General features: G+C 43.7%; 1 protein-coding gene across 3 annotated transcripts in view; it reads left to right on the plus strand.

Moving 5' to 3' along the window:
• The first annotated feature begins 2,631 nt into the window (after nucleotides 1-2,631).
• The window catches only part of FNBP1L (formin binding protein 1 like), a 99,733-nt gene continuing 78,691 nt past the window's right edge, over nucleotides 2,632-23,673 (plus strand). For 2 of the 3 annotated variants that reach the window (XM_075936555.2, XM_075936556.2), the window contains exon 1: nucleotides 2,632-2,688. In XM_075936555.2, coding sequence (XP_075792670.1) covers nucleotides 2,647-2,688 — 42 coding nt within the window. In that variant the 5' untranslated portion in view covers nucleotides 2,632-2,646. Of the gene's footprint in view, nucleotides 2,689-3,047; nucleotides 3,220-23,673 lie in introns of those variants that run through there. The other variant, XM_075936557.2, reaches the window with a different exon arrangement.

Raw genomic sequence — 23,673 nt, forward strand, 5'->3', positions numbered from 1 at the left:
GTCATACAGTAGAGTCCTGATTATCCGACCTAAACGGGACCGACGGGTGGTCGGATTAATGAAAATGTTGGATAATATGGAGTACAGAACATTACCTGTAGAGTAGTTGATTCAGGTGCTCCGGGCGAAGGGCAGCAGCACTTTGGGGATGTTCCACTTGGAGGCTGCTGAGAAGGGTGGTGGCAGCAGGAGCAGCATCAGCAGCGCTCAGAGCGACAGGGCAGTGAGTGGGGCTATTCTCCTGGCCCGCGCCCAGGAGCTGCAGGGAGGGAAGGGGCCAGGCAGGGATGGGGAACACGCGGCGCTGGCAGGAGGCTCCGACCTGCGGGCTGTACTCTCAGTTGCCTGCCGTGAGCTGCAATTCAAGGGACGTCAGCAGCTGAGGAAGGAGAAACGGGCCTGGTCACAGGGCGGCTGGCGGCAGCGCAGGGTTTTAGTTTTGCTTTCAGGGGCTGCTGTTGGAGCCTCTTAGTTTGGAAAAGAGAAGATTGAGGGGGGACATGATAGCAATTTTCAGGTATCTAAAAGGGTGTCATGAGGAGGACAGAGAAAACTTGTTCATTTTGGCCTCTGAGGATAGAACAAGAAGCAATGGGCTTAAACTGCAGCAAGGGAGGTTTAGGTTGGACATATATTGCCCTAATTCTGCCTGCATGTAACATAACATCTGGCATAACACTAACATAAATCTGCACATGTATACGGGGCTAGATCCATTTCCTGCTGTAAAGTCATTGATTTAAACAAATTACTCTAGGAATGAATTTGGCCCATAATCTTTATCATGGCAGCTGTGTAAAGACATATGTTTAATTCAAGATCATCCATTTATTATTTTGATAATTCCTTGCTTTACTGAAAAAAAGTTGATGGAATTCATAGGGGCTTTATTAAAACTTAATTATGCCCCTATTAAAACAAGACAACTAAGCACATTACCTAAAAGGTCACTTGCAAATGGAGAAAAAAAATTCACCCCTCTTTGCTTCATCTCTATTGTATACAGTATTTGAGAGCATTTATGAGTCCGACTGTCTGTTCAAGAACTCCTCCTAAACAGTAAGAGGTAGGACCACTAAATTTGATATACTGCTTCCTCCTATCATAACTTAAAGTAAGGTAAGGGTTAGTTGTGCCTGGAATGAGACTGTCTTTTTTCCTGTATAGTTTTCTGAGAAGCAATCACCAGGCAAGTGAAAGGGGCTGGCTGGGGATGTGTCCCTTTTCCCCCATCCAGGATTGTCCCAGTCCTGAGACTCCCACTCCCCCAGGTACCCTTTAGAGAGGAAGCCCCTCTCATTTATATGGACGATGACTGGCTGTTCCCTTTTTTCAGGGAGCAAGGGGAAAGTGCACAGTTAGCTGCACATCTCACTCTGGCTGCAGGGAAGCAGACAAACTTGGATCTACCCCAGCCAGGGAATACATGCCTCTTCCCTGGCTGAGTCTGCTGGAGATGCAGTGGCCATGGTGAGAGAAGGCAAAAACTCCTTGCGCAAAAAGAAACCACAGAAAATATGCTAACGATGTTGTGACTTATTGCTGTGTGTAGACAAAGCCTACGAATGACAAGAAAGCTAGCAGGTTGCCACTACAGAAATATACCGAGGAAGTGAAACCTAACAAAGGGAATTGACTTTTATTATGATAGTTTAAAATTTCATTTTCTGTTAACACCTTTTAAACCTTCAACGGGCAACCTAGGCTAGTGTGTCGGTTGCATGAGTGGCCCTCCTTCATATCAGTGAGCCCACAAGATTGTCGTAACCAAGGATCGTTTTGCTAACTGCTAGTGTACCCAGAATTTGCAGCATGTGCTGATTGAACAGTAGCAGTAGTCAGATTGGATGCAGAGGGAGCGCACAGCTCTCCAGGTCAGTGTTGTGTGCAATCAGCATGCACCTCCCTTTTTTACATGCATGTCAATTCAGTAATATGTGGATGGAAAGCAGCAGAATCTGACAGCTCTGTGCTCGGACAATGGTAAACAAAATGTCTCAGGGGCTGCACATAGAACTCTGATGGGCCATAGGTTGCCTACCACTGTTTTAAACATTTCCTTTAAAATATTTAAGTTAATAGATGTTAGCAGAAAAGTTCTAAGCAATCATAATGAAGTCCCTTTTTACACATTTCCTTTAATTAACAATAGAGGAAGCATCCAATTCCCATCTGAGTCATTCTCATCAACCAGGAAAAAAAAAAAAGGAAAACAAACCTCAGGTTTCTAAGGTGAAAAACAAGCAGAAAGAGAGTTGAAGGACTTTTCAGACTCTATTTATGCATAAATATAGTAAGATGGTCAAAAAAAACCCCACCAGATTTCTCCTCTTTTCAGGTCTTCTTTAGCATCACAATAGTATCTCTCAAAAGCCAAGCATTATTCCCGGTATTTCTGATTGGCTGGAAAATAATCCTTTCGGATAGAATGGCCCAGGCAATATTGATTTAGGGAGGCTGAACGTTTTGCAGCCCACTCAGGGGAATTGTGTGGCCTGTAGTGGGCTTGCAGAGATTTAATGGGACCATCTTGAGCAGGTAGCATACAGCCCGATTGTAAGGAGTCTCTGAAATGACACAATGACAGCCATCCTTGCTGGAAGAACGAATATGCTCTAACGCCTGCGCTGCTGTACTACTTACTGAATGAGGAGTAATTTCCCAGTCCTAGTTCAATGCTCAGCCGCAGTAAGTTTCTGCAAGGCTCGCACTTAATCTCCTTTATTTGCACGTTGCTTTGTCTATTCCGCCTTGAGCTTGCTCTGGCCCCCTGGGAGCCGCGGCGCTCAGCCCCTGGAGACGGAGTCTTCTCTTCCCCGAGGGGGCATTGCCCCCTCCCCGAGAGACCCCCGGGAAAGGCTCCTTTCCCACCCCCAGGTCCCCCTGCCCCGGCTCGGCAGGACGCCCCCCCACCCCCCGGAAGGAGCGCTGGGGTGAGGCTCCGCCACGGGTGCTCGACGGGAGGCGGTAGCGCTGCCCCGACCTTGTCCCCGGGCCTCCCTAGGGAGCGGCGGCCTCTCCCCTCCCCCGCAGCCGGGCCCGCCCTCTCCCAGCCTCCTCCGCGGCGCCCCCACCCCTCGTTCCCAGCCCGGCTGAGCCGCCGCCGCAGCCCCGCTCGCCGCCGTCTCTCCCCTGCCCCGGCCGCGTAGAGACCCCGGCCCCTTCCCGGCAGCCAGCGCCGCCCGAGGAGCCGCCATGAGCTGGGGCGCGGAGCTGTGGGTGAGTCGCGGCTGGCGCCTCATTGTGTCTGCGATTCCCCCGCGCCGCGTCTGCCGGGGACCTCCCGGGGGAGCGGGGCCGCGGCTGGCGCGCTTTGTTCGGCTGCGAGGGGCGGCACAGGCGGCCCGTTGGGCACCCGCCCCTGCAGCCGGAGCCAGGCGCTTGGGGTCGGGGGCCTGGGCCGAAAGGGTGGTGGGCAGAGGGGAGGGGGTGTCGGGATGGGGGGGAGGGGGAGATCCGGGTGGGGGATTGGGGTGGATGAGCGGGGGGGGGGGGGGAGGGGGAAGCTTGTCTGCACTGTGAAGACTGAGGAGTGGGGTTGGGATAGCAGCGAGCATGAGGGGTGGGGGCTAGATGCTGGGATGGGACTTGGGTCTGTTCTGGGCAATGGGGCGTGTGGGGATGGCGATTGATGGGGCTCTAGGAGAGTGCTGCATCCGAATTGCTAGTGCCTGTTGCTACAGCCGCTAGGCAGTGTAATGAGGGACAGCTGGGAGGAGGTGGCATTGGGGTTGCCTTTAGAACAGTCTTGTGAGCCGCAACAGTAATATATATATATATATATAAAACAAGGGGGGGGGGTTGAGTGAATGAGGAACGGAGTGAAACGGATTTTCCATTTTGTTCAGTCCCTTTTCATGTGAGTCAGCAGTGCTTGGTATCCTGTGTGAGGGGATTCAGAGACTGCTGAAGTGCTAGGGGTGGGCTAGCAATAGATAGCAGAGGTGTGTGACAGTGAAGAAGAGAGATTAATGACAGTAGTGTAAGTGAAGTCGGAGCCTTTGTGTCTTTAGGCACCTGAGCAGTGCCATTGGATTTGGAGACTACTCACATCTGTAAAGCTACTCTTACCTGTTTTGTTGGTTCAGACACATAATTAAACAGGGCATTGAAAAGAGAGAACTATAGCAATATGTGCCTATTGATGGCATATAATTGTCAGAACATCTGTGTTTTTGAAAAAAGGACAGTTCCACAAGCAAATAATTTTGATGTGTATCATCTTACTGTGTGCAATGGTTCTATAATAATGGCTTAAAATATTACAGCATAATACTGATTATAGGGATGTTACTTTCCCATGATATTTCATATATGAAGCGTGTATGGCTGTAAATCAGGCAGTATCCTCTCCTATGTGCACACGTTGCATCTTTGTTGTAAAAATTTCCACTCGTGTATTACTATAAAGCAGTTTAATTCTGCTAATGGTAGTTATAGAGGGCTGCTACTGTCACTGGTAACCACTAGTATTTTAATACCATAATGTCTAACCCAGTTCAGGATGAATCAACATGCTATGTTACATTTTCTACACTAGCGTGCCTAACATTGTTACCACAAATGGAACAGTTGTGGTTGCAATGGTGGGAAATTTTGGAAAAAATTCCTGCTGTCTTATAAGAGTTTAGGTCTCCAATTTTAAATGCCTCCTGTCATATGTAGAACTGGCTATTATAATGATGATTATTATATGCTGATTTATTTATTTGAGAGAGAGGGTGGAATGAACAGACACATTTTCTGGTAAGAACATTTTATTGGAAAAATAAATGTTAGATCTTTATAGTTTGAAGTCTAGTCAGTAGTGCTTCATTTTGCTCCCTCGTCTGCTAGTTGTCTGTTTTTCTAAATGGAATACAAGAGACTTGTTGGGATGTTAATTGTTTGAGAGGTATCAGACTGAAAACTATTTGAAGCATAGTTGTACAAGCTCTTAGCACAATGAGGTACCATTATTCAAGACAAGGGCTGTTAAGCAATTTTCTTCCACCATTTGATCTGAGGAAGTGGGTCTGGCCCACGAAAGCTCATCACCTAATAAACCATCTTGTTAGTCTTTAAAGTGCTACATAGTTCTGTATTTTGTTAATGATAATACAGGTTGAACCTTCCTAAATTGGGAGTCTGGTCCAGCAACCTCAGTTGTCCGGGAGGACCACAGATGTCTCTGGTAGGGATGTTAAATTTAGATTAATTAACTAATCAAACAGTGAATGGGATTTCCATCAACTGTTTGATTAGTCTATAAGGTGCCTCAGCCTTGGAACTGTAGCAAGGGCCCTCCTGGGTTCTTTCTATAGTTGAAAAGCGGAAGCCCTGCAGGGAGCACAGGGCCAGAGTGCTCCTTGCAGGGCCTCAACTGTTGAAATGTACAAGAGCCCATTTTCAAAACCAGAATCACAGCAGAAGTGGCACGAGTGAAGACTGCTTAAGTCCCCACTTGCACTGTTTCCCATTGTGCCTCTATTCTGATAGAGGCAGCAAGTGGGTGGGGTGGGGAGGAACGCGACTAGTTGCTTACATATCTTGTCCCTGGACAAAGAGCCGTAGGCCAGGAGGCAGTGGGTTGGTGTCTAGGAGCCTATGGCAGCCAAGGACTGATGGGAGCCCTCGGAAGCCAGCTGGGCCGGAGGCAGGTGTGCTGGTTGGGCTGGAAGTGGAGCCTGCAGCAGGAAGGATCAGCGTATTGGGGGGCTAGTGGCAGGGAACCTCCCCTGGTCCAGCAAATTCCCTTATTCGGGACCAGTCAGGTCCTGATGTGTTGGATGAAGGAAGTTCAACCTGTACGAATGATAAATAATACTAATATTGATTCATTGCCTACTAATAGTAAGCTAACAGTGTTGCTGCAATGCCTTCACAAACTAAAGCAAAAAGCAGAAGTGACATTTTTTATAATTTTTTAACAATAGCAATTTACATATTAAATTTGTATTAACAACACAATAACTAAATTGAATTCATACCTGTGCAGAAAATAAAATTAATATGTTTAGGTAAGGTTATAGGTTAATATTTTCAGCTTTTTGGTACTTTGGAAAATAGGGTGTATGTGTTATGAGGACACTGAATTTTCTTATGTATACTAGGGATGTTAACTAGCGATTAATTTAGTAGTTGAGTTGTCGAAGGAATTTCCATCGACTACTCAGCTAGTCGATATGCACTTCTGCGTTCTGCCTTTGAAATGTACAAGAAACCCAGTGGGGGCTCTTGTGCATTTCAAAATTGGAATGTTGCATGGAGCCTAGGGTCAGCGGGAAATCCTGCTCACTCCGGACTCCACCTAGACGCTTCTGCATTTCAAATTGTACATTTCAAAGCTGGCATGCTGTATGGAGTCCAGGGTCAGTAGGGAAATCCCCAGCTGACCCCAGGCTCCATGCGACATTTCAAAGTGGCAATGCTGCTTGGAGCCCGGGATCAGCTGGGGACTTCCCAGCTGACCCTGGGCTCTGTGCAGGTCTGAAATACCCTCTTTTTCCCCCCTCTTGCTGCCTCTATCTGATAGAGGCAGTGGGAGGAGACAGGGAGTGACGAATCAACTATCGTTTTGAGTACAGGCAGTCCCCAGGTTACGTACAAGATAGGGACTATAGGTTTGTTCTTAAGTTGAATCTGTATGTAAGTCGGAACTGGCGTCCAGATTCAGCCGCTGCTGAAACTGATCAGTTTCAACAGCGGCTGAATCTGGACGCCAGTTCTGACTTACATACAGATTCAACTTAAGAACCCCAGGCTCCGCGGCTTTGCTCTGCTTTGCTCCCCGTCCCCCTGGTCTGTAGACCAGGGGGACGGGGAGCAAAGCCGCGGAGCACACGGGCAGCGGACAGCCCAGACGCATCTGGGCTGTCTGCTGCCCGAGGTTCCGCCGCTTTGCTTCCTCTCCCTGGTCTGCTGGAGACCAGGGAGAGGGAGGGCCCCGTTCGTAACTGCGGATCCGACGTAAGTTGGATCCGCGTAACTCGGGGACTGCCTGTATCTGATAAGCATTTACTTCTGGGATAGTCAACTAGTCCTTAATATAAACACCAAGTAATTGCATGGTATTTTACGAAGCCAAGCTCTAGTTAACTTTTTCTTTGTGTATTTTGGCAATTTCTCAAGCAGATGAAAGATGGATCTTGAATTTGCACTTTTTTGAATTACAAGCATTTTGGATACAGGAGACAGGCAAATCAGTTGAAAGTAAGGAAGTAAATGGGTAACTGATTACTCAGTAAGCATCACTCAATAAGGGTAATGCTTACTAAGTAACTGGTTAACTGGTGCCCAGGCTGGTTGGAGCAGCCACCACCTACAAGTATGGTGGGGTGGGCCCTACCCAGCCGGTGTAGCCTCCATGGGCAGGGGGCTGCTCCAGTGGTCCCCCACCTGTGGCACAACTCAGGAAGCCAGTTAATTGGTCAAACATACAGTTTAACCAGTTAACATTTTAAATGGGATCTCTAGTTAAAAGATAAACTGATATAGCCAAGGAAACTTAGTTATACCAGTTACCTATTAAGTGATATTTTGCAATCCATTGCTAATATGCATTAATTTAAAAAATATTCTCAAGCTTTTTAAGCTGCAAAATTCATATACAAGTAGACTGGAGTCTTGATTATCTGACCTAAACGGGACCGGAGGATGCTTGGACAGAGGAAATGTCAGATAATACGGAATACTAATAAAAAACATGGGTACAAATACGTATAAATGTATTTATTTATCAATTTATGACTAATTCTAACAAAAAATAAAATAAAATATTTCAACAAACATAAATAGAATTTATAACACTTTTATGAATATAAAAAAGTTTAATTTAAGAAAGGAGTGATTTGGAGTTGTTTTTGGACAATCTTACTTTTATTGGCATCATCAAACAAAAGCACGACTGCACTTGTGCGTGGCTGTTGTACATGCTGCATTCTTATTCGTCAGTTCGTCATGTTGGCAGGCAGCATGTGACGGCAGGCGACACATTGGATAAAACAGAATGTCGGATAAGTGAAGGTTGGATAATTGAGACTCTACTGTAATTATTTGTTTTAGCTACAATGACAAAACATGAGCTAGAGTAAGGCTCTTATTAATACAGAGCTTCATTATTAAATGGTGCAAGTTCTATGGATTCTGTTTTCAAAAATTCTGAATAATATATATAAAACAGACTGTTTTCTTTCTGTGTGACTACCAAAGCAATGTTTTGTGTTCCTTCTGCTGATTGCAGTCTGTCATCTATTCTTTAAACTGTTCTGATATCAGTCGATAGGCAATTAAAGATGTTTGCCATAAGACAAAACATAACGTATCATATAAAAAACAGCCACTTCAATGTAGGCTAAAAAGTTTAGAAAACAAATCAATATTTGTTGAGCATCAGAGGGGAAGCTTTGAACAATTTATGGTATATTTTTATATTTACTTTAATCTGCTGCCTTATTTAATTACTTGATTATTAACGTATGGGGGTCCAAAACCTATACAGTCACAGAATATGCACCTTTGCCAGGTACACAATAGCTTTTTTCTATAAAAATCTTTCCATTGTTCCTTACACCACTGCAGGTCCAGTAGTCACTGGTAGTGATAACAGTGAGTGCTAGTCTAAATAGGATGCTTGCTGTTTCTAGTGTTTCATCTATTCTGTTTTATAGACTGGCTTTGCACTGGTTTAGCTGAAACAGTATTGAAAGTTCATGTGGCTGCCTGGAGTCTTGCCTTTGTTAGTACTTACACCAGGTTAACAATGGGAAATTTTCAGAAATAGTGGTGGTGTTGTACATGAGCTAAAGGTTATTCACATCTTATTCACCAACTAGATTACTATACCTTCTGGCTTCTGGAAAGTGGCTTCTCTTCTCAAATCCTGATACTACTTTTGGTTACTTAAGAATAGTGGTGGGCAAGAAGAGATGATGAACTGGAGATAAGCAATAAGGAACTAAACAAAACAAAAGCAAATCATCACACCGTATGTTCATATTGTGTTTATTTGATCTATAATTGTGTAATCCCTAGTATTAAACAGCATAAATTGTAGGGATGTAAAATCCTGTTTAATTGGGTAACCGACTGGACTGGAGCACTCCAGTTTGCGGCAGGTCGGCGAGGCTGGAGCAGCACCATGCCTGCAGCAGATGGGGAGCTGCTCCAGCACCCACTGATTAATCAGAACTGGTAAGTTACTGGTTAGCCAGTGAACCTTTCATATCTCTAATACATTGTAGTTACAGTTGTTTTAAAAATAGTCTTCATAGTTTCTAGCTATATCAGGCATGCTACACTGGAAGTTTTTTTTTTTGTTGGCATAGTTTAATGTGTGTGAGTGGGAGTGTGGGGGCTTGCCAACAAAGCATTTGATAAGCACAACACACTCAAAAGTTTGTTTCAACCAAATATGTATGTCTTGGGTGGGCTAAAATATGCTGCTCGACTTTGTACCAAAATGTGTGTATATTGGCTGAATAGAATACTCCCTGTTGTGTGTTAGCACTTACGTATATGCGTATATTTTTCTTTCTTGACAGCATTCCTTTAAAATAACGGGAACTAAAAATAATAAGGTTTGTTAGTTTAAGATGACACATTTGTAGAATTGCTTTCTTTTACATTTTTTTATGTTGCATAAAAAAGTGCTCCATCTCCATTATGTCTGTGTTGTATCTTGTTACAAGTTTCTGATCCATTTTTAAGTGTATTAGTCCCTGGATAGCTGCATTTTCACTTGTATATTTGCTTCTACATTCACCCTTCCAGCATATTCTTAGCCTACATGTCTTAACAAATTTTATAATATTATTTGTCATTCTATCTTGGATACACTGTCTGATGGTTAGATCAGGGAGGTCTTGGGTTCTATTCCCAGCTTCTCTCGCTGTCACTATTTATGTCCTTGTGTGAATTATTCTGGCCTTCAGTTTTCCTATATGTAAAATATCACTCATATCTAATTCACATAAGAAAATTAATATTTGTGAAACCATCTGAGATCCTTTCACAAAAGATATCCTGCAATGAAAAGGTATTATATACTGAATATTTTATTGTATGTGAGGAAATGTTTTTTTATTAAAGTAAATGTATATTTTTGGAGACTTAGCTAAATTTTAAATGTATGCATTGTGTATGCAGTGAGATAGATCATGCTCAGTTCAGTAGCTGTTAAAGGGTTACACATTTAGGCTTCATATTTGGAAAGATGTAAGCATATTCTTAACTTTACTCACTGATCTCAATGGGACTATCCATAATGTGTAAAGTTAAGCATGTGCATAAGTCTTTCCAGATCTGGAGCTTTAAGGTATAAATGTTAGGTATAGTTTTACTTTCATCCTCAAGCATGGCTTGCTTTGAGTTTCATGGCTGCTGGGTACATTTATCCAAGAAGAATAAGGAGAGGTGATAGCAAAAACAGTTAATAATGAACTAAAATATTTGGAAATAGTAGAATCTGATTTGTTAAATGAATATGCATCATGAGTCAAAACTACTGAAAATACTTAGACCTTATTTTATATTGAATGTTTTAGCATCCTTTTGTGCATATGGAGTTCTCCTCCTCTGTGACTTACAAAAGCATATGTTACATATTTTAAAATTTTTATTGTATTTTAATTTTCTTCTTTTAGTTGTTTTCTAATAAGCTACATGTGAAATAATTTTCCATGTACCCACTTCAGTTCTAATCACTCAGTGAGCTCCAGAGACAGAAGAATTTCCAATAAAGTCCTTGGACCTTTTTTGAATGGGCATAACAGTCTGCCTACATGGAACATAGTTAAGTCCTCTGTAAGCTACATTCCTGCACAGCTGTTTTCTGAGCCCTGGTCAGAGGTTCAAAGCTCCTGCGCAGGCAGGAAGCTCAGATGACTGGCGTGGGGTGGGGCATCTCTAAGCAGCAGCTAACTGAGGTAGCTGCCTGCTTGAACTAAGGAACTCCCAGAGCAGGTAAGCAAAAGATAAGGAGAGAATAAGTGGTGGGGTGGGGGCTTGAAGAGCGAGTGAGTAATTAATTGGCTTGGAGGGGAAATCAGATGGGAGGGGAGTTTGGAGAGTCTCATGTGTGAGGAGAGAGAGTGAGGCAGAAACCTGTCAGTCTCCTCCACCCTCCTGGGCTGGGAAGGGAGATAAGGGACTGACTGCATGGGATAGGTGGGAGAAAGAAGGGGTGGGTAGGTGCTGGCATTGGGGTAAGGTGAAGGTAGTTTGTGCTGTGTCCTGGGGTGAGGTGGGAGTGGTGTGGATAATTTGTTTGTGCTGGTCTTGTACTGACTCCCAGCAAGACTGCTTGTGCCTGCTAGTCTGAGAAGCAGGATTTAATCCCGGCCCCAAGGTAGGCTGAGGGGGAGCAGATTGCATAGGAGTAGGTGGGGGGAAGGGAAGTGGATGCTGGCATCCATGCAGTAAGGTGGAGGCGGGGGCAATTTGTTTGGGGTATCTTCCTGATTCACTTGCTGCAGTCCTCTGTCTGTTTGGGTTGGGGAGGAAGCAGACTTCATGGTGTGTGTGAGCATGCCAGACCATTTCTATGATTACATTTCAAACAAAGTTTGTATAGGCGTTAATGGCTTAAGGTAAGAGAGAAAAAGATTCTTTTAACAGAAGTTTTTGAAGTGTTGCAGATACCTAAAACTCTAGTCTTAATGATTTTTTAAAATATTGTGTTACTAATTAATAACAGCAGGAGCTGTGGGGAAGCGGAGTGCACCACCTGGTGTACTTCACTTCCCCACAGCTCCTGCTGCTGGGGAGAATATAAGCGGATTCAGCCACTGCCACCGTGCAGCACAAGGCCACCCCCCAAGGTAATCCTCAAAGCTGCATGCTCGGAGGATGGGGACAAGGAGGAGAGAGCAGAACAACGGTGGGAAGGAGCAGGGCTGGGACTGTAATGAACAGACCCCCCTCTCTCCTCCAGCTAACCAACAGTTCAGGGCCGGATTGAACAGTTTGAGACCCCATTGAGACCGCAGGCTGGAAATATGAGACCCCTGGTCTAGATAACACTTAGTCCTGCCATGAGTGTAGGGGACTGGAATAGATGACCTCTTAAGGTACCTTCCAGCCTTATGATTCTATAAGATGTTTAATCTCTCAGTGCTTCAGTTAGTGATTTGTTGGCACCAGTGCTTTTAGTCGTTAAAACTGTTGTCGTTTGGGTAGTGTTCTGAGTGAACAAATGCTTTAATGACGCAAGTGCCAGTGTAGACATAGTCATACTCTCTGCTGACCCAGTAATGAAAACTTCAGAAGAAAAATTCGTGCTGAACATTCCACATGTCCAGTTCTTACTCCAACAGCATTTTGTGTGTGTTAGAAATAATATTTGTCTGTGTCTTTCCAGCAGTTGTCTCATTCACAAGCATCTGACTCTTTCTGCTACTGTTTCTGGGAAGAATGAGTAATTGGTCGTAAGATTTTTCATCAGTTTGTTTGAGTTGGCAAAAATATTGCCAGAGATGTTCAACTAAGGGATTTTCTGTTATCAGTTGACTAAATACGTGCATATTTTTGTGTATCATTTTCTGAATCTTGCTTGATTCCTCCCTCTGCCCCCCCCCATTTGAAACACTTTTAGTCACTTGATATCTGTTAGAATTACATCTGTTCCTGATTTTATTTATGAAGCTTCTTCATAGAGGGTACGTCTAAACTACATGGCTTCATCGACGGAGCCATGTAGATTAGTTTACTCAACAAAGGGAAAGGAAGCGGCGATTTAAATAATCACCGCTTCATTTAAATCAAAATGGCCATCACACTGTGCCGATCAGCCATTTGTCGGCACAGCATGGCAGTCTAGACGGGGATCTGTCGACCCCAGAACACTTCGTCAGCAGGTCCTGTAAGCCTCGTTTCATTTCCCTTCGTCGTCCCGCCTCATCTACATGGCTCCGTCGATGGAGCCATGTAGTCTAGACACACCCAGGGATGTGAACATGTACCTGTGTACATGGTACCCTCACAGTTACATGTAACTCCCCTGCCTCCACTTCCTCTGATACCTGCTGTATCAGAAGCAGCAGCGCCGGGAGTGGGAGGCAGGTGGGAGCTGGTACGTTCCTACAGAGCCGCTGCATCTCCATGCTGCTGCTTCCCACAGAGGCAGCAGGGCAGGTGAGCACCAGCTCCCACAGAGATGTCTACCCTTTGTGCTGCTGCCTCTGATATGGAGGCAGCAGCGCTGGGGTGGGAGGATAGGCGGGAGCCAGTACTGCTGGCTCCCCACTGAAATTTTCAGTGGTTACACAGTTACAAAAAATAAATGCATTTTAACATTCCTACTTCATTTGTATATGGATTTGGAAATCTGGCTGATTTTCAAGGAAGTCCAAATAACCATACATAAGATGTTACAAATCCTAGAGTGCCATGGAATGCTAACATTGGAAAAAATGTCTTTACCTTCCCTGCCAGAGTCTGTATTCAAAATTCTGAGAACTGGCTATATTAATGGATTGTAAATGCTACTACTTTCAGTTTGATTTTCTGAGTGAGAAGAGCAATAGGTTGTCTGAGATTACAAGGCCTCCTGCCTCAGTGATGTAGAGTATTTCTTCAGAGAGAATGATGAAGAGGATTTTTTTTGTCAAAATGCTGTCTGGGACATGATTCTTTTGGAGGTGCAAATTTCATCACAGCTGCGGGAAGGAAAAAGTGGACATAGGCAAGTCTGTTATCAGGCTTTTAATAGCTATGTTTAGAGATTGTCTTCCTCCCCAGTGAATAACTGTGTAGTGGGCTGCTGAAAATTACCTAAAAATGTTTGAAAAACAGAAAATGGAATTGATTGTGGAGTCTTCACTAGGGATGTAAGGGAGTATTCAAGTCAACTATTCACTTCCCCCCTCCTTGCAGCATCTGTATTGGGGGGAGGCAGGGAGGCTGCTCTGGCAGCAGACCCAGTCCGCAGGGGCTCGAGGACTGAACAGGTCTGGCTCAGTCCTGGCACGTGCAGGTCCGGGACCGCCGCGGCTCTGCAGCAGTTGGAAATTAGCTGAACCAAGCCAACAATGTTTATTCCCTGGATTTGGGTGGCGTGGGTAGGGTGCAGAGAGAGGGTGCCCGTGAAATAAGCGCAGGCTCAGTATGAATCACACAGCGAGGGGGCTTACAGGCCCTGTGCTATATGTGTGTGTCTGCGAACCCCAAGCTAGCCACGGGTGGCATGAAGGGAGCCACACAAGGCAGGTTTAGACCCAGCCCCCTGGCTAGGGCATTTACTTGCTTGTCATCTCTCCCTCTGCTTCCTTCCTTCCCTCCCCTTCTCTTGCACCCGGTTAGTTCCCAAGGAAGGGCTTTCTGTATGCTCCCCAGCTCTTCCCTTCTGAGCTCGCTTTTGGCTTTGGGCTGGGAGGTTGCAGTCCTTATTTTGTGGCTTGAGCTGGGGATGCCGCTTAGCTCTTCACTCGAGCAGGGGGAAATGTGTCTGGTGGCTCTCGGAGGACACTTTCCTCCTGCCTTCACTGCCCACATGCAGATTTATTAATGGCTGCATTGAACAGAAGCAGTGATTGCCAATTCCTAGTGGAAATGGTGCCTGAGTTTCCTGCCGGCTGCGGCGCTCCCAGCTTAGCCTTGCTCCAGTGGGACCTGGAAGGGAGAGTCATATTTTAATTTGAAGTGACCCTGACTTTGGTTTCCCAGAGTCAGTACATTTTAAACATGTGCGCACAAGCACATGCTGTGAATTAGAGCGAACTGAATTAGAAACCAGGCCTGAGTGTGCCTAGGTATCCCCAGTACCTCTAGAAAGAATACTCCCATCTTGCCTCTCAGCCTGGCAAACAAAGAGTACCCTTTGATTTCTCATGCTTGCTATAATTTTTAAATTATTGATTGCACCTGGCTAACCAAATCCACAGGCATTGGTTTGTTTGCTCACATTGGGGCATCAGAAACGAGCCGACCCGTTGCTGTTTGCTTCCTTCCCTCCCTCACTGGCCAGGGCGCTCTCACAGCAAACTTTGCACAGAAGTAGGTTGGAATTTGGAGCTTAATGACAACAAGCAAACTGGGAGCGCAGGTTTGCGAGTCCGGCGGCTCTGAATCTCACATGCCACCCCCACATCTCACACTCTGATTAACTGGGTTTGCAACCGCAGGGAGAAGGGAAGGGCGTGGTGTGGCAAAGCAGGCAAAAAGAGGCAGGTGAGGGGAGCAAACCCAGCCCCAGCCCCGGAGAGCTCAAACCTTTCTTCTCTGCCTGGCTCTCTCAACAGTGATTTTTTTTTTTCCCCAGTGTGTGTCTTGCTCCATGGAACTTGCAAGGTAAAGGGGACATGAACAGGGCTGGCGATTGAAGTCTGGGGAACCGAGTCTGCACCCTGCTCTCTGCTTTATCCCGACGCTTCTTTATTGTTTAACCTCATTTCTTTTTTCTTGGTCCTGCCAGTCTGGGACCACTGAGGCTCTGCAGTTCAAATGGAATAAAAGCCTGCCGGACTCTTACTACATTTAAAGTGCAGAGCTGCAGTGGGAGTGTTCTCCCTCTCCTCCCCCCATCAACTAATGGAGCAGTCAATGGAAATTCCATCGACTACTCGATTAGTTAATTAACCAGTGCTTAACATATCTAGTCTTCACTAATGCTAAAAACAGACATACCCTCAATTAATGCAACCACTTAGAGAAAAGAGCCTGTCCTAAAGAGTCATTTGTGTGTTAAATCCTGATACTAGGTTAGTGAATGTATAGTAATTGGATGCCTTCTTGGTGATATTAGCAGAACAGCTTCTTAGCCTATTGAGTGAAACCATCCATTATTTCAGTAATTCTGTATTGAAGAGACGTTCTTAGACTAACACTTCTAAATATTTAGTTTATAATGCTCTCACACAGATTGTTTATGATAATGTACAATTTTGGTTGGTAGGAAAAAATCATGAGAGGCTAAACACGTTCCGTTTCTTCCTTGTTGTAGGAAACAAATTGTTAAGTGAAGGCTGACATTCCAATCAGCTTGCCTCAGTTGCCTCTAGTGAGATTACATATCCCAGTCCCAGTGCTGTCTTGGCAGAATGTTTATGGATTCTTCTTCTGATACATGTCACTGCTTCCAGCTGTATGGGGAGAGAAAAGAGAGGAGGAAATAACGTTTTACAGTAATGAAAACAGAAGTTTTTCATTAAAATGCTGACCCTCAACACTAACTCTTATTGCCATAAATGTAAACTGTTGGTTGTTCTTTGTATTTGTAGTTTTTTCCAAGAGGAGAGTAACAACATCATAATTCCTTTTAGATGATGCATCAGATTACAAATACATTAGTGACTTACATTCAGGTGTTCTTGTTTGCCTGTATATTTTCTAGATAGAGCAGTAGAACGTTGAAACAATTAAATGTGAGATTTTTAGATGGTTCCCTTTTTCTTCTCTCCTGTTCCTTCTGCTGTCATAGCACTTTGCTGCTCCTTGTCATTGTTTTTTGTGTACACGTGAACCTCCTTAATCTGGGTGTCTGTGATCCAGGAATACCCATAGTTCAGACCCCCACCTGGCCTTCCCAGACCCTGCACTCCCACCCCCAGTGCGCTCTTAGCTCTCTCCAAAACTCCACACCCATACTACCAATAACAGTTTAAATACAGTGCATTAACATTTTTCATCTTATGACCTATTAGACATGTACAGTTTGTACATACAAAAGCTTTAGTAATAGACTTTGTTTACCCTTCATTATGGCAAACATTCTTGGTCTGGAAAATTCCATAATCCATCATAGACTATTTCTAAGGTTGCTGGATTAAAGGTGTTCAAGTGTATTTGCACATCGGAAACCCATCTTTTCTAGGCAATTACTTGTGATTTACAATTCAGAATTGAGACTTTTTTTCTTTATTTCATCTGAGGGAGAATTATTGTCTTGTTGTTAGGGTCCTGGGCTGACAATAAAGAAACTTTAATCTTGTTTCTGGCTTTGCTGTGGACTTATTTGGCCCTTTCCCTCATGTAATTGTTTGAGGCCTAATTCATTAATGTTTGTAAAGTGCTTTGAGATCCTCTAATGGAGGGTATTACATAAGTACAAAGTACTGCTTTTTTAGTTATTGCCACAGGTCAGAACTTTAATTTCCTATGGAATTAAATTTAAGGTCAACAAATTCTATTTTTTTTTTTTTAGGGCTGTCAATTGACCTGCATTAATGCCTGTGATTAACGCAGGACAGGATTAACATGTTCATTTTTTTAACGCCTTATTCACTGGCATTAATGCTCCGCTGCCCCTTTGAAGTGCCACTCCAGCCCTTCAAAAGACCAGTGCAAGTCGAGTCCCTTTGAAGCACGGGAGTGGCACTTCAAAGGGGCTTTGCAACAAGGAGCCGGGGATCAGCTAGAATTTAATCGCGTTTAATTAAGATTAATCGTGTGCGCCTCCCCTTTGAAACACCACCGCAGCGCTTTCAAGGGCCAGTGCTGCATGGACTCTGGGGTCAGCTGGGGACTCCAGCTGATCTTGAGCTCCATGCAGCACTGCCCTGTTGAAAGGCCACCATGGCGTTTCAAAGGGGAGGCGCACACAATTAATCTCAATTAAATTTTTTAATCACTTGATAGCCCTAACTTTTTTTCTAAACGTCAATGATCAAAGTTACTGCCAGATAGCTTTCATTTTATTTCAGTCTTAAATAATATATTATATTTTTGGAAAATGTTATTTTCTACCAACATTTGCTTGCTTGCTTGCATCATTTTTTTTATCATTTGTACAAATAAATCAAGTGATATGCTGTTAGTATGTTAACTAGTTACTCCAGAGACTACTGTTTTAAAAGACATTTATTTACAGTATTAATCATTCGTGTGTAGCAAATTTTATTAAAGTGAAAAGCAGGTTTGTCATTTGATATGTATTGTTCATTTAGCAGTTATACTTATCAAGTGTTTGTTTAAGAAGGAGGCATTATGTGAATTCATTTGACACAGGTTGGCACTCAAGTTGATTTTTTTCATGATTCTATATTTACTATAAATGATTAATACCTTTCAGACATTGTGTGACACATTACTACATGCTTGTTGTAATGGAATGTGGAGTGTTAGCTGTATATATATACACTGAGAAACCTTGAAGTGTGGCAACGTGGACTGACCATACGAAAGGAATGGCAGTTCATAAGACAATTTTAAGAGCCCCCATGAAATTGTGAGAATTTTGTATTATTTCATGGAATCCACATGGGAGAGGACAGGTGCTGCCCCTGGGACCTGACTTCTGAAATTGCAGAAGAACCCTACTTTGCCCTCACTCTTAGTGGCACCTCCTTTCTGCTTGGGGCTGGGCTTGGCTCCTTATTGTGGGTGTTGCAACCTAGTGAAAAGGGTTGGAGCATTGGTTAGGTTTGTCTTGGTCATCCCCCCTGTCATGATGGCAGACCTGAAAGAATGAAGCTCTGACTCCATGTGCCAGGTCACAAGTGCCATTCACTCAAATTTGGCTTGGCTGTTCTCCCACCATGATGGAGGAATGGGCAGGCCAAATCTGACTGCCCGCAGCCTCATTCTCCAGGTTACAACGCATGGGACAGGAGCCTCTGCTGCAGAATGAGCATTTTGGATTTGTTTGCTGGCTTTTTTCAGTTTATTTTGTGTCATTTTGTATTTGCAAAAATATGGGGCTTTAGTCTTATACATTGTATCTGACAAAGTTCAGTTGGGGAATTTGGCTTAGAGCTAAGCTGATGAAAGGCAGTTGTGTGAAAAGATTTTGGACTCTTACTGTGTAAGTCCTTATGAAAGGAGCGTTTGAAGTTTAGGTGGTTCGGTGCTTCCCTGATGTGTCGGATGTCTAAATCTATTGCATGGACATGAAAGTGTTACTTGCCATCTGTGGCTTATGAGCAATTGCTAGTAGTTTGTGAAGAGTTCATTTTTCAGGTGGTACCTCTTTTGTTTCTAGCAACTAGGTCCTGGGTGGGCAAACATCTGCCCCATCAGACCTTTTAGTTCAGTCGTCAAGCTCCTTCCAGGGAGCAGGATCTTGGATTTACCCTGCTCCAGCTGGGAAGTGTGCTGTGGCTCTTTGTGGCTCCTGGAAGCAGCAGTATGCCCCCTCTCTGGCTCCTATGCGTAGGAGCAGCCAGGGGCCTCTGCACCCATCCCAAGTTCCAGCTTTGCATGTCCCATTGGCTGGGAACTGTGGCCAGTGGGAGCTGGGGGGTTTTGGTGCCTGCAGCCCTGACCCTCCCTCCTTTCTCACCCTGTTATCTCTAAGAACATACCTACTGTAAGAAGCCTTGTGCAACATGCTATATAATTATATGGCATTAACATACAGATATCACTCATATATCATTGGCTCCTACCTGAAGCCAGTTGTAAGAAGCAACTTTTGTCTTGTACAGCACTTAATACAGTGGCACTTATTAAGTAATAGCTGCCATTCCAAGCATAGGTAAAAAGTGCTTCAACAATTTCTCTGTCTCCAGTCATAAAACTATTAGGCTGTCAGGGCACATCTACACAGCAGGGCTAAAGTCGGAGTAAGCTGCACAACTTCAGCTATGTCAATTGTGTAGCTTAAGTTGAAATAGCTTATTTCAGCTTTTGGCACTGTCTACACAGCAGGAAATCGAAGGAAGAACACTCCTTGTAAAACGAGGGTTACCGTGCATCGGAGTAAGAAGTCCTCCAGCTCAACATTGTTTTGAAATAAAGGCTTGTAGTGTAGATGTGCTCTTTGTTATTTCGGAATTATGTCAGTTATTCTGAAATAATGGTATTGTGTAGATGTACCCTCAATGATTAGTTCCTTAGGAAAGCCAAGATAGTGAAACAAGAAGCTTGAATTTGATATTGTAAAAGACTGAAAACTAGCAAAGAGATTTCAGGTGTTGGTGATAATATAGTATGCATGTTGAGAGAGAAAGATTAAAGCCAAACATTATTTATAAAAGGATGACAAAAATATAGTGGGTGTAAAAGGGTGTGATACGTAGCACCTGGATTTTAGTGAAACATTGTGACTCTCAGAAGCTTGACCTTAGTATGAATTTAGACCAGCACAAAAATGGCCTGAAATCTGGCTGAAAGGCCACAAACAAAGGGATAAAATAGCAGAAGGCTGAGTTATGAGGGGCATCTTTATTGGGGTACCTCAGGAATCTTGTTTAGGTCTAGTCTTTATTATGGCTTTGATCTTGCAAATTCTTATGCTTGTTCTTTACTAACATGAGTAGCTTCACTGAAGTCAATAGTATGGATGTAAAATCCCATTTAATTGATATTCTCCCTGTCTCGCCCTCTGCCCCCCCACCTGTCACAGACAAGGGCTGCTCTAGCCTGTGGTGTGTGGCCAGGAAGCCTCCCCCCACACACACTTCCCCATGTAACCACTGAAATTTTCAGCAGTTACATGTTTGCTTGAATAAACACATTTTAATACCTCCAATTCTAATCTATTCCTTCAAAGTGCTAGCATCTCCTAGCCTGGTGTCATCTACACATTTGTAAAGCATGTTTCCTCTAATATTTCCATCCATGTTCAGAATACATTTTATGTGCACTAAGACATATATGGATGTACACCACCAGTAGAAACACATGTTGCTGGCAATGCTATGGACACTGCTAATTAATTAGGTAGCACCTGAATCACTCCTGAGAGGCAGCCCAAGCACACGGCTTACAAGGAGCACTGTTCTCAACTCCCATTATCCATATAATTAATAAAACTATTTATTAGTATGGATCTGGTGGGTCTGCATTTGATATGTCTCCTGTCCATCTTTCAACTTGTTTTCCACCTATTTTGTGGTAATTTCTTCTCAACCACATTTCTGTAGTTTGCTTATAAGAATGTACGTGAGCCTGTCAGAAGCTTTACTAAAATGAAGGTCTATCACCTCTCTCTCTCTCCCCCCCCCCCCTGCTGACCCCAGGCTCCATGTAGTGCTTCCACTTTGAAATGCTGCATGGAGCCTGATGCCGGACTTCCCACAGCATTTCAAAGAGGCAGTGCCACATGGAGCTGGGATCAGCTGGGAACTCCGAATCCCTGGCTGGCCCTGGGCTCCATGTGGTGCTGCTGCTTTGAAACACTGAGGGGAGCATGAGGCCAGCAGGGGACGCAAGCAGTCCCCTGCTGGCCCCCATGCTCCCTGCGTCCCTTTCCCTTTCTCCCTACACTTTAAAGGCAGAGGCGCCCTTATCGACTAATCAAGTAGTCAATGCAAATTGCATCGACTGTTCGATTTGCCAGTTAATCTAAATTTAAAATCCCTAGAGGTCCTGGGCTGCTGCGGAAGGGGTGGGTCCAGGACCTTTCCATGCTTTCCAGTCCACAGGTCCTGGTTGGCCCGGGGATGGGGGGAGTGTGTGAAGTCTTTGCCCCAGCCCCACTAGAGAGAAGAACTGGCTGTTCTGAACAGCTGGTGGGCGGTTCCCTCTTGGCACCCTCACCCCTGGTGATGGGAAAAGACTTTGCATGCTCCCCTTGTTCCTGATTGACTCGGTGGTAGCGGGTGTGCACAAAGTCTCGCTCCCTGCCCTGCAAGGGGGTGCTCTGCTACTCAGCTGGCAGTTGACTCTACGGAGACTTAGTGCACTTCCTGCCCCTGAGCCAATCCATGCCTGAAGGCAGGGGGAAGAGCACGCAAAGTCTCTTGCTCCCTGCTTCTGCCCTGCAAGGGGAATGTGGTGCTTAGTCAATCCTGTCGGTTGAGTCTAAGCACTGCACACTCCTGGTGGGGAGGAGACTTTGCGTGCTCTCCTGTCCCCAGGCCCTGATTGGCTTGTGGGAGGGGGAGAGGCAGGGCATCTATGGGCTGGATCAATACCTATGGCAGGCCAGATTTGGCCCCTGCTGTATGTGACGGGGAAAGAGACAGTGAACAAAAAATTACACCAGTCTTTAATGTTATTTTTTTAAGAGTGAGAGGCTCTTCGTCCATCACATAGAGAAGCACTTGTCTTTCTAAATCTGCAGCTCAAGATATTGGATTGCTCCGAATCTGACTATAGGACCACACTATGTGCCCCTTCTATCTGGAATATTATTTCCCGATCTTATTGATCTCAGGCTAGGTTTATGCTGTAGTTAGATTCTTACAGCCGGTCCATGCCAGCTGACTCTGGCTCGTGGGGTTTAGACTAAGGGGTATAGACATTTTGGCACAGGCTGCAACCCAAGCTCTCGGACTCTTTGAGGTGGGAGGGTATTAAATAGTTAATTACTTTTAACAATTTTGTTTCCTATTTAGTGACTCATAATTCTGTCTCATGACTCCAAGACCACATTGAATTTATTCATTTGAGTTCCTTCTCATATTTGCCACTATATTTTATTTTAACTTCTTCATACATATATTTATTTTACCTCTCCTTCTCACATTAATTTGCACTTTGCTAGAAGTTGTCAGCATTTCTCTGTTCTTGTTTTACCCATTAGATTTTAGAATTGTCTTCCTCCTACCCCCATTTCCTCCCTTTCTTTTTCTGTGACCTCTTTTCTTACTCTTTGATCTCTCTTTAGTTTTGTGAGATTAATGTCATTTTATACTGCAATACTTGATAATTATACCTTCACTTTGTCTTATTTATTTAGAGATTACATAAATACAGCTAAACTATGGAGGCACTGGGTTGTTTCTAGCCGTGTTTGTTTAATTGTGCTTGGTGTTTTTTTCCAAGTACCAAGATTCAGTAATCAAAAAAATCTGGCAAACTGCTTGTTTATACTGAGGATTTGTTTTCTTTTTTGATTACCTAGTCAGGAAGGGTGGGCCAAAGAAGTTCCTTATTGTATACCTTAAATAGATGGATTTCTTTGCCATCAAATGTGTGCCAGAGTTTTGTAGTGGATTTTTCTAGCAGTCTTTATGAATAAATTAAACTATATATATTCTTGAGCATCATCAAAAGAAAAGCCAAAATATACTTTACTAACTGGTTTTAAACAGATGATTTACAAATATTTGTGGTTGTTCTTATATTACGTTTAATTAAGATTATAGTTTTTACCTGATAAATATGATTTAAATAGGATAGCCAAATTTGAATTAGTTAAATAATAAAAGCAACTCATCATTATAAATACTGCTGATACCTGTTTAACGTTGCCATTTCTGAAATTGAATTTAAGAGAAAGGTAGAGGGCATTAGAGATAATTTGGTAAATTTGAATTACAGAGGTGCCAGCTGCTATATAAAATCTTTCTTTAATATATATTTAATCCGCTTTTGTTCTTCAGGGGACAGACACACATATCTTAGCTCTCTGACACACATAGCCTTCTATTGGGATTATAAAAACAATGGCTTATCTTCTACGGCATATGATGCAAACTATACAAACATTTTAAGAGGATACTATCAAGTGATTTTAGGCTTGATGTTTCAGTAGCCTTTTATAATCCAATCTGATAGGGAATCTCTTCTGGATAATCTCTTTTTTGCTTTATAATCCATCATTTTGTCACTGAAAACTTTCTCCCTAGAGTTTCCTTATGCAGAATTTAAATCAGTAGATCAGGATTTATTTTCAGGGTTTTAATTTTTTTTTATTAACAGGTGAAAATAAGTTTCCAATAATGTCTTATCAAAGATGGCTACCACAGAAACAAGTAGGGCTCCTACCAGTGTTCATTTGGTTGGCACAATGCAGAAGTGTAAGCAGTGTATCCTACCCTTTTTTCTTGGAGACAGACTGAAAGTATATTTCAGAAATTTTCAAGGAAAAGG

Source organism: Pelodiscus sinensis, chromosome 9 (assembly GCF_052426305.1).
Source record: "Pelodiscus sinensis isolate ZL-2025 chromosome 9, ASM5242630v1, whole genome shotgun sequence".
Lineage (NCBI taxonomy): Eukaryota > Metazoa > Chordata > Testudines > Trionychidae > Pelodiscus > Pelodiscus sinensis.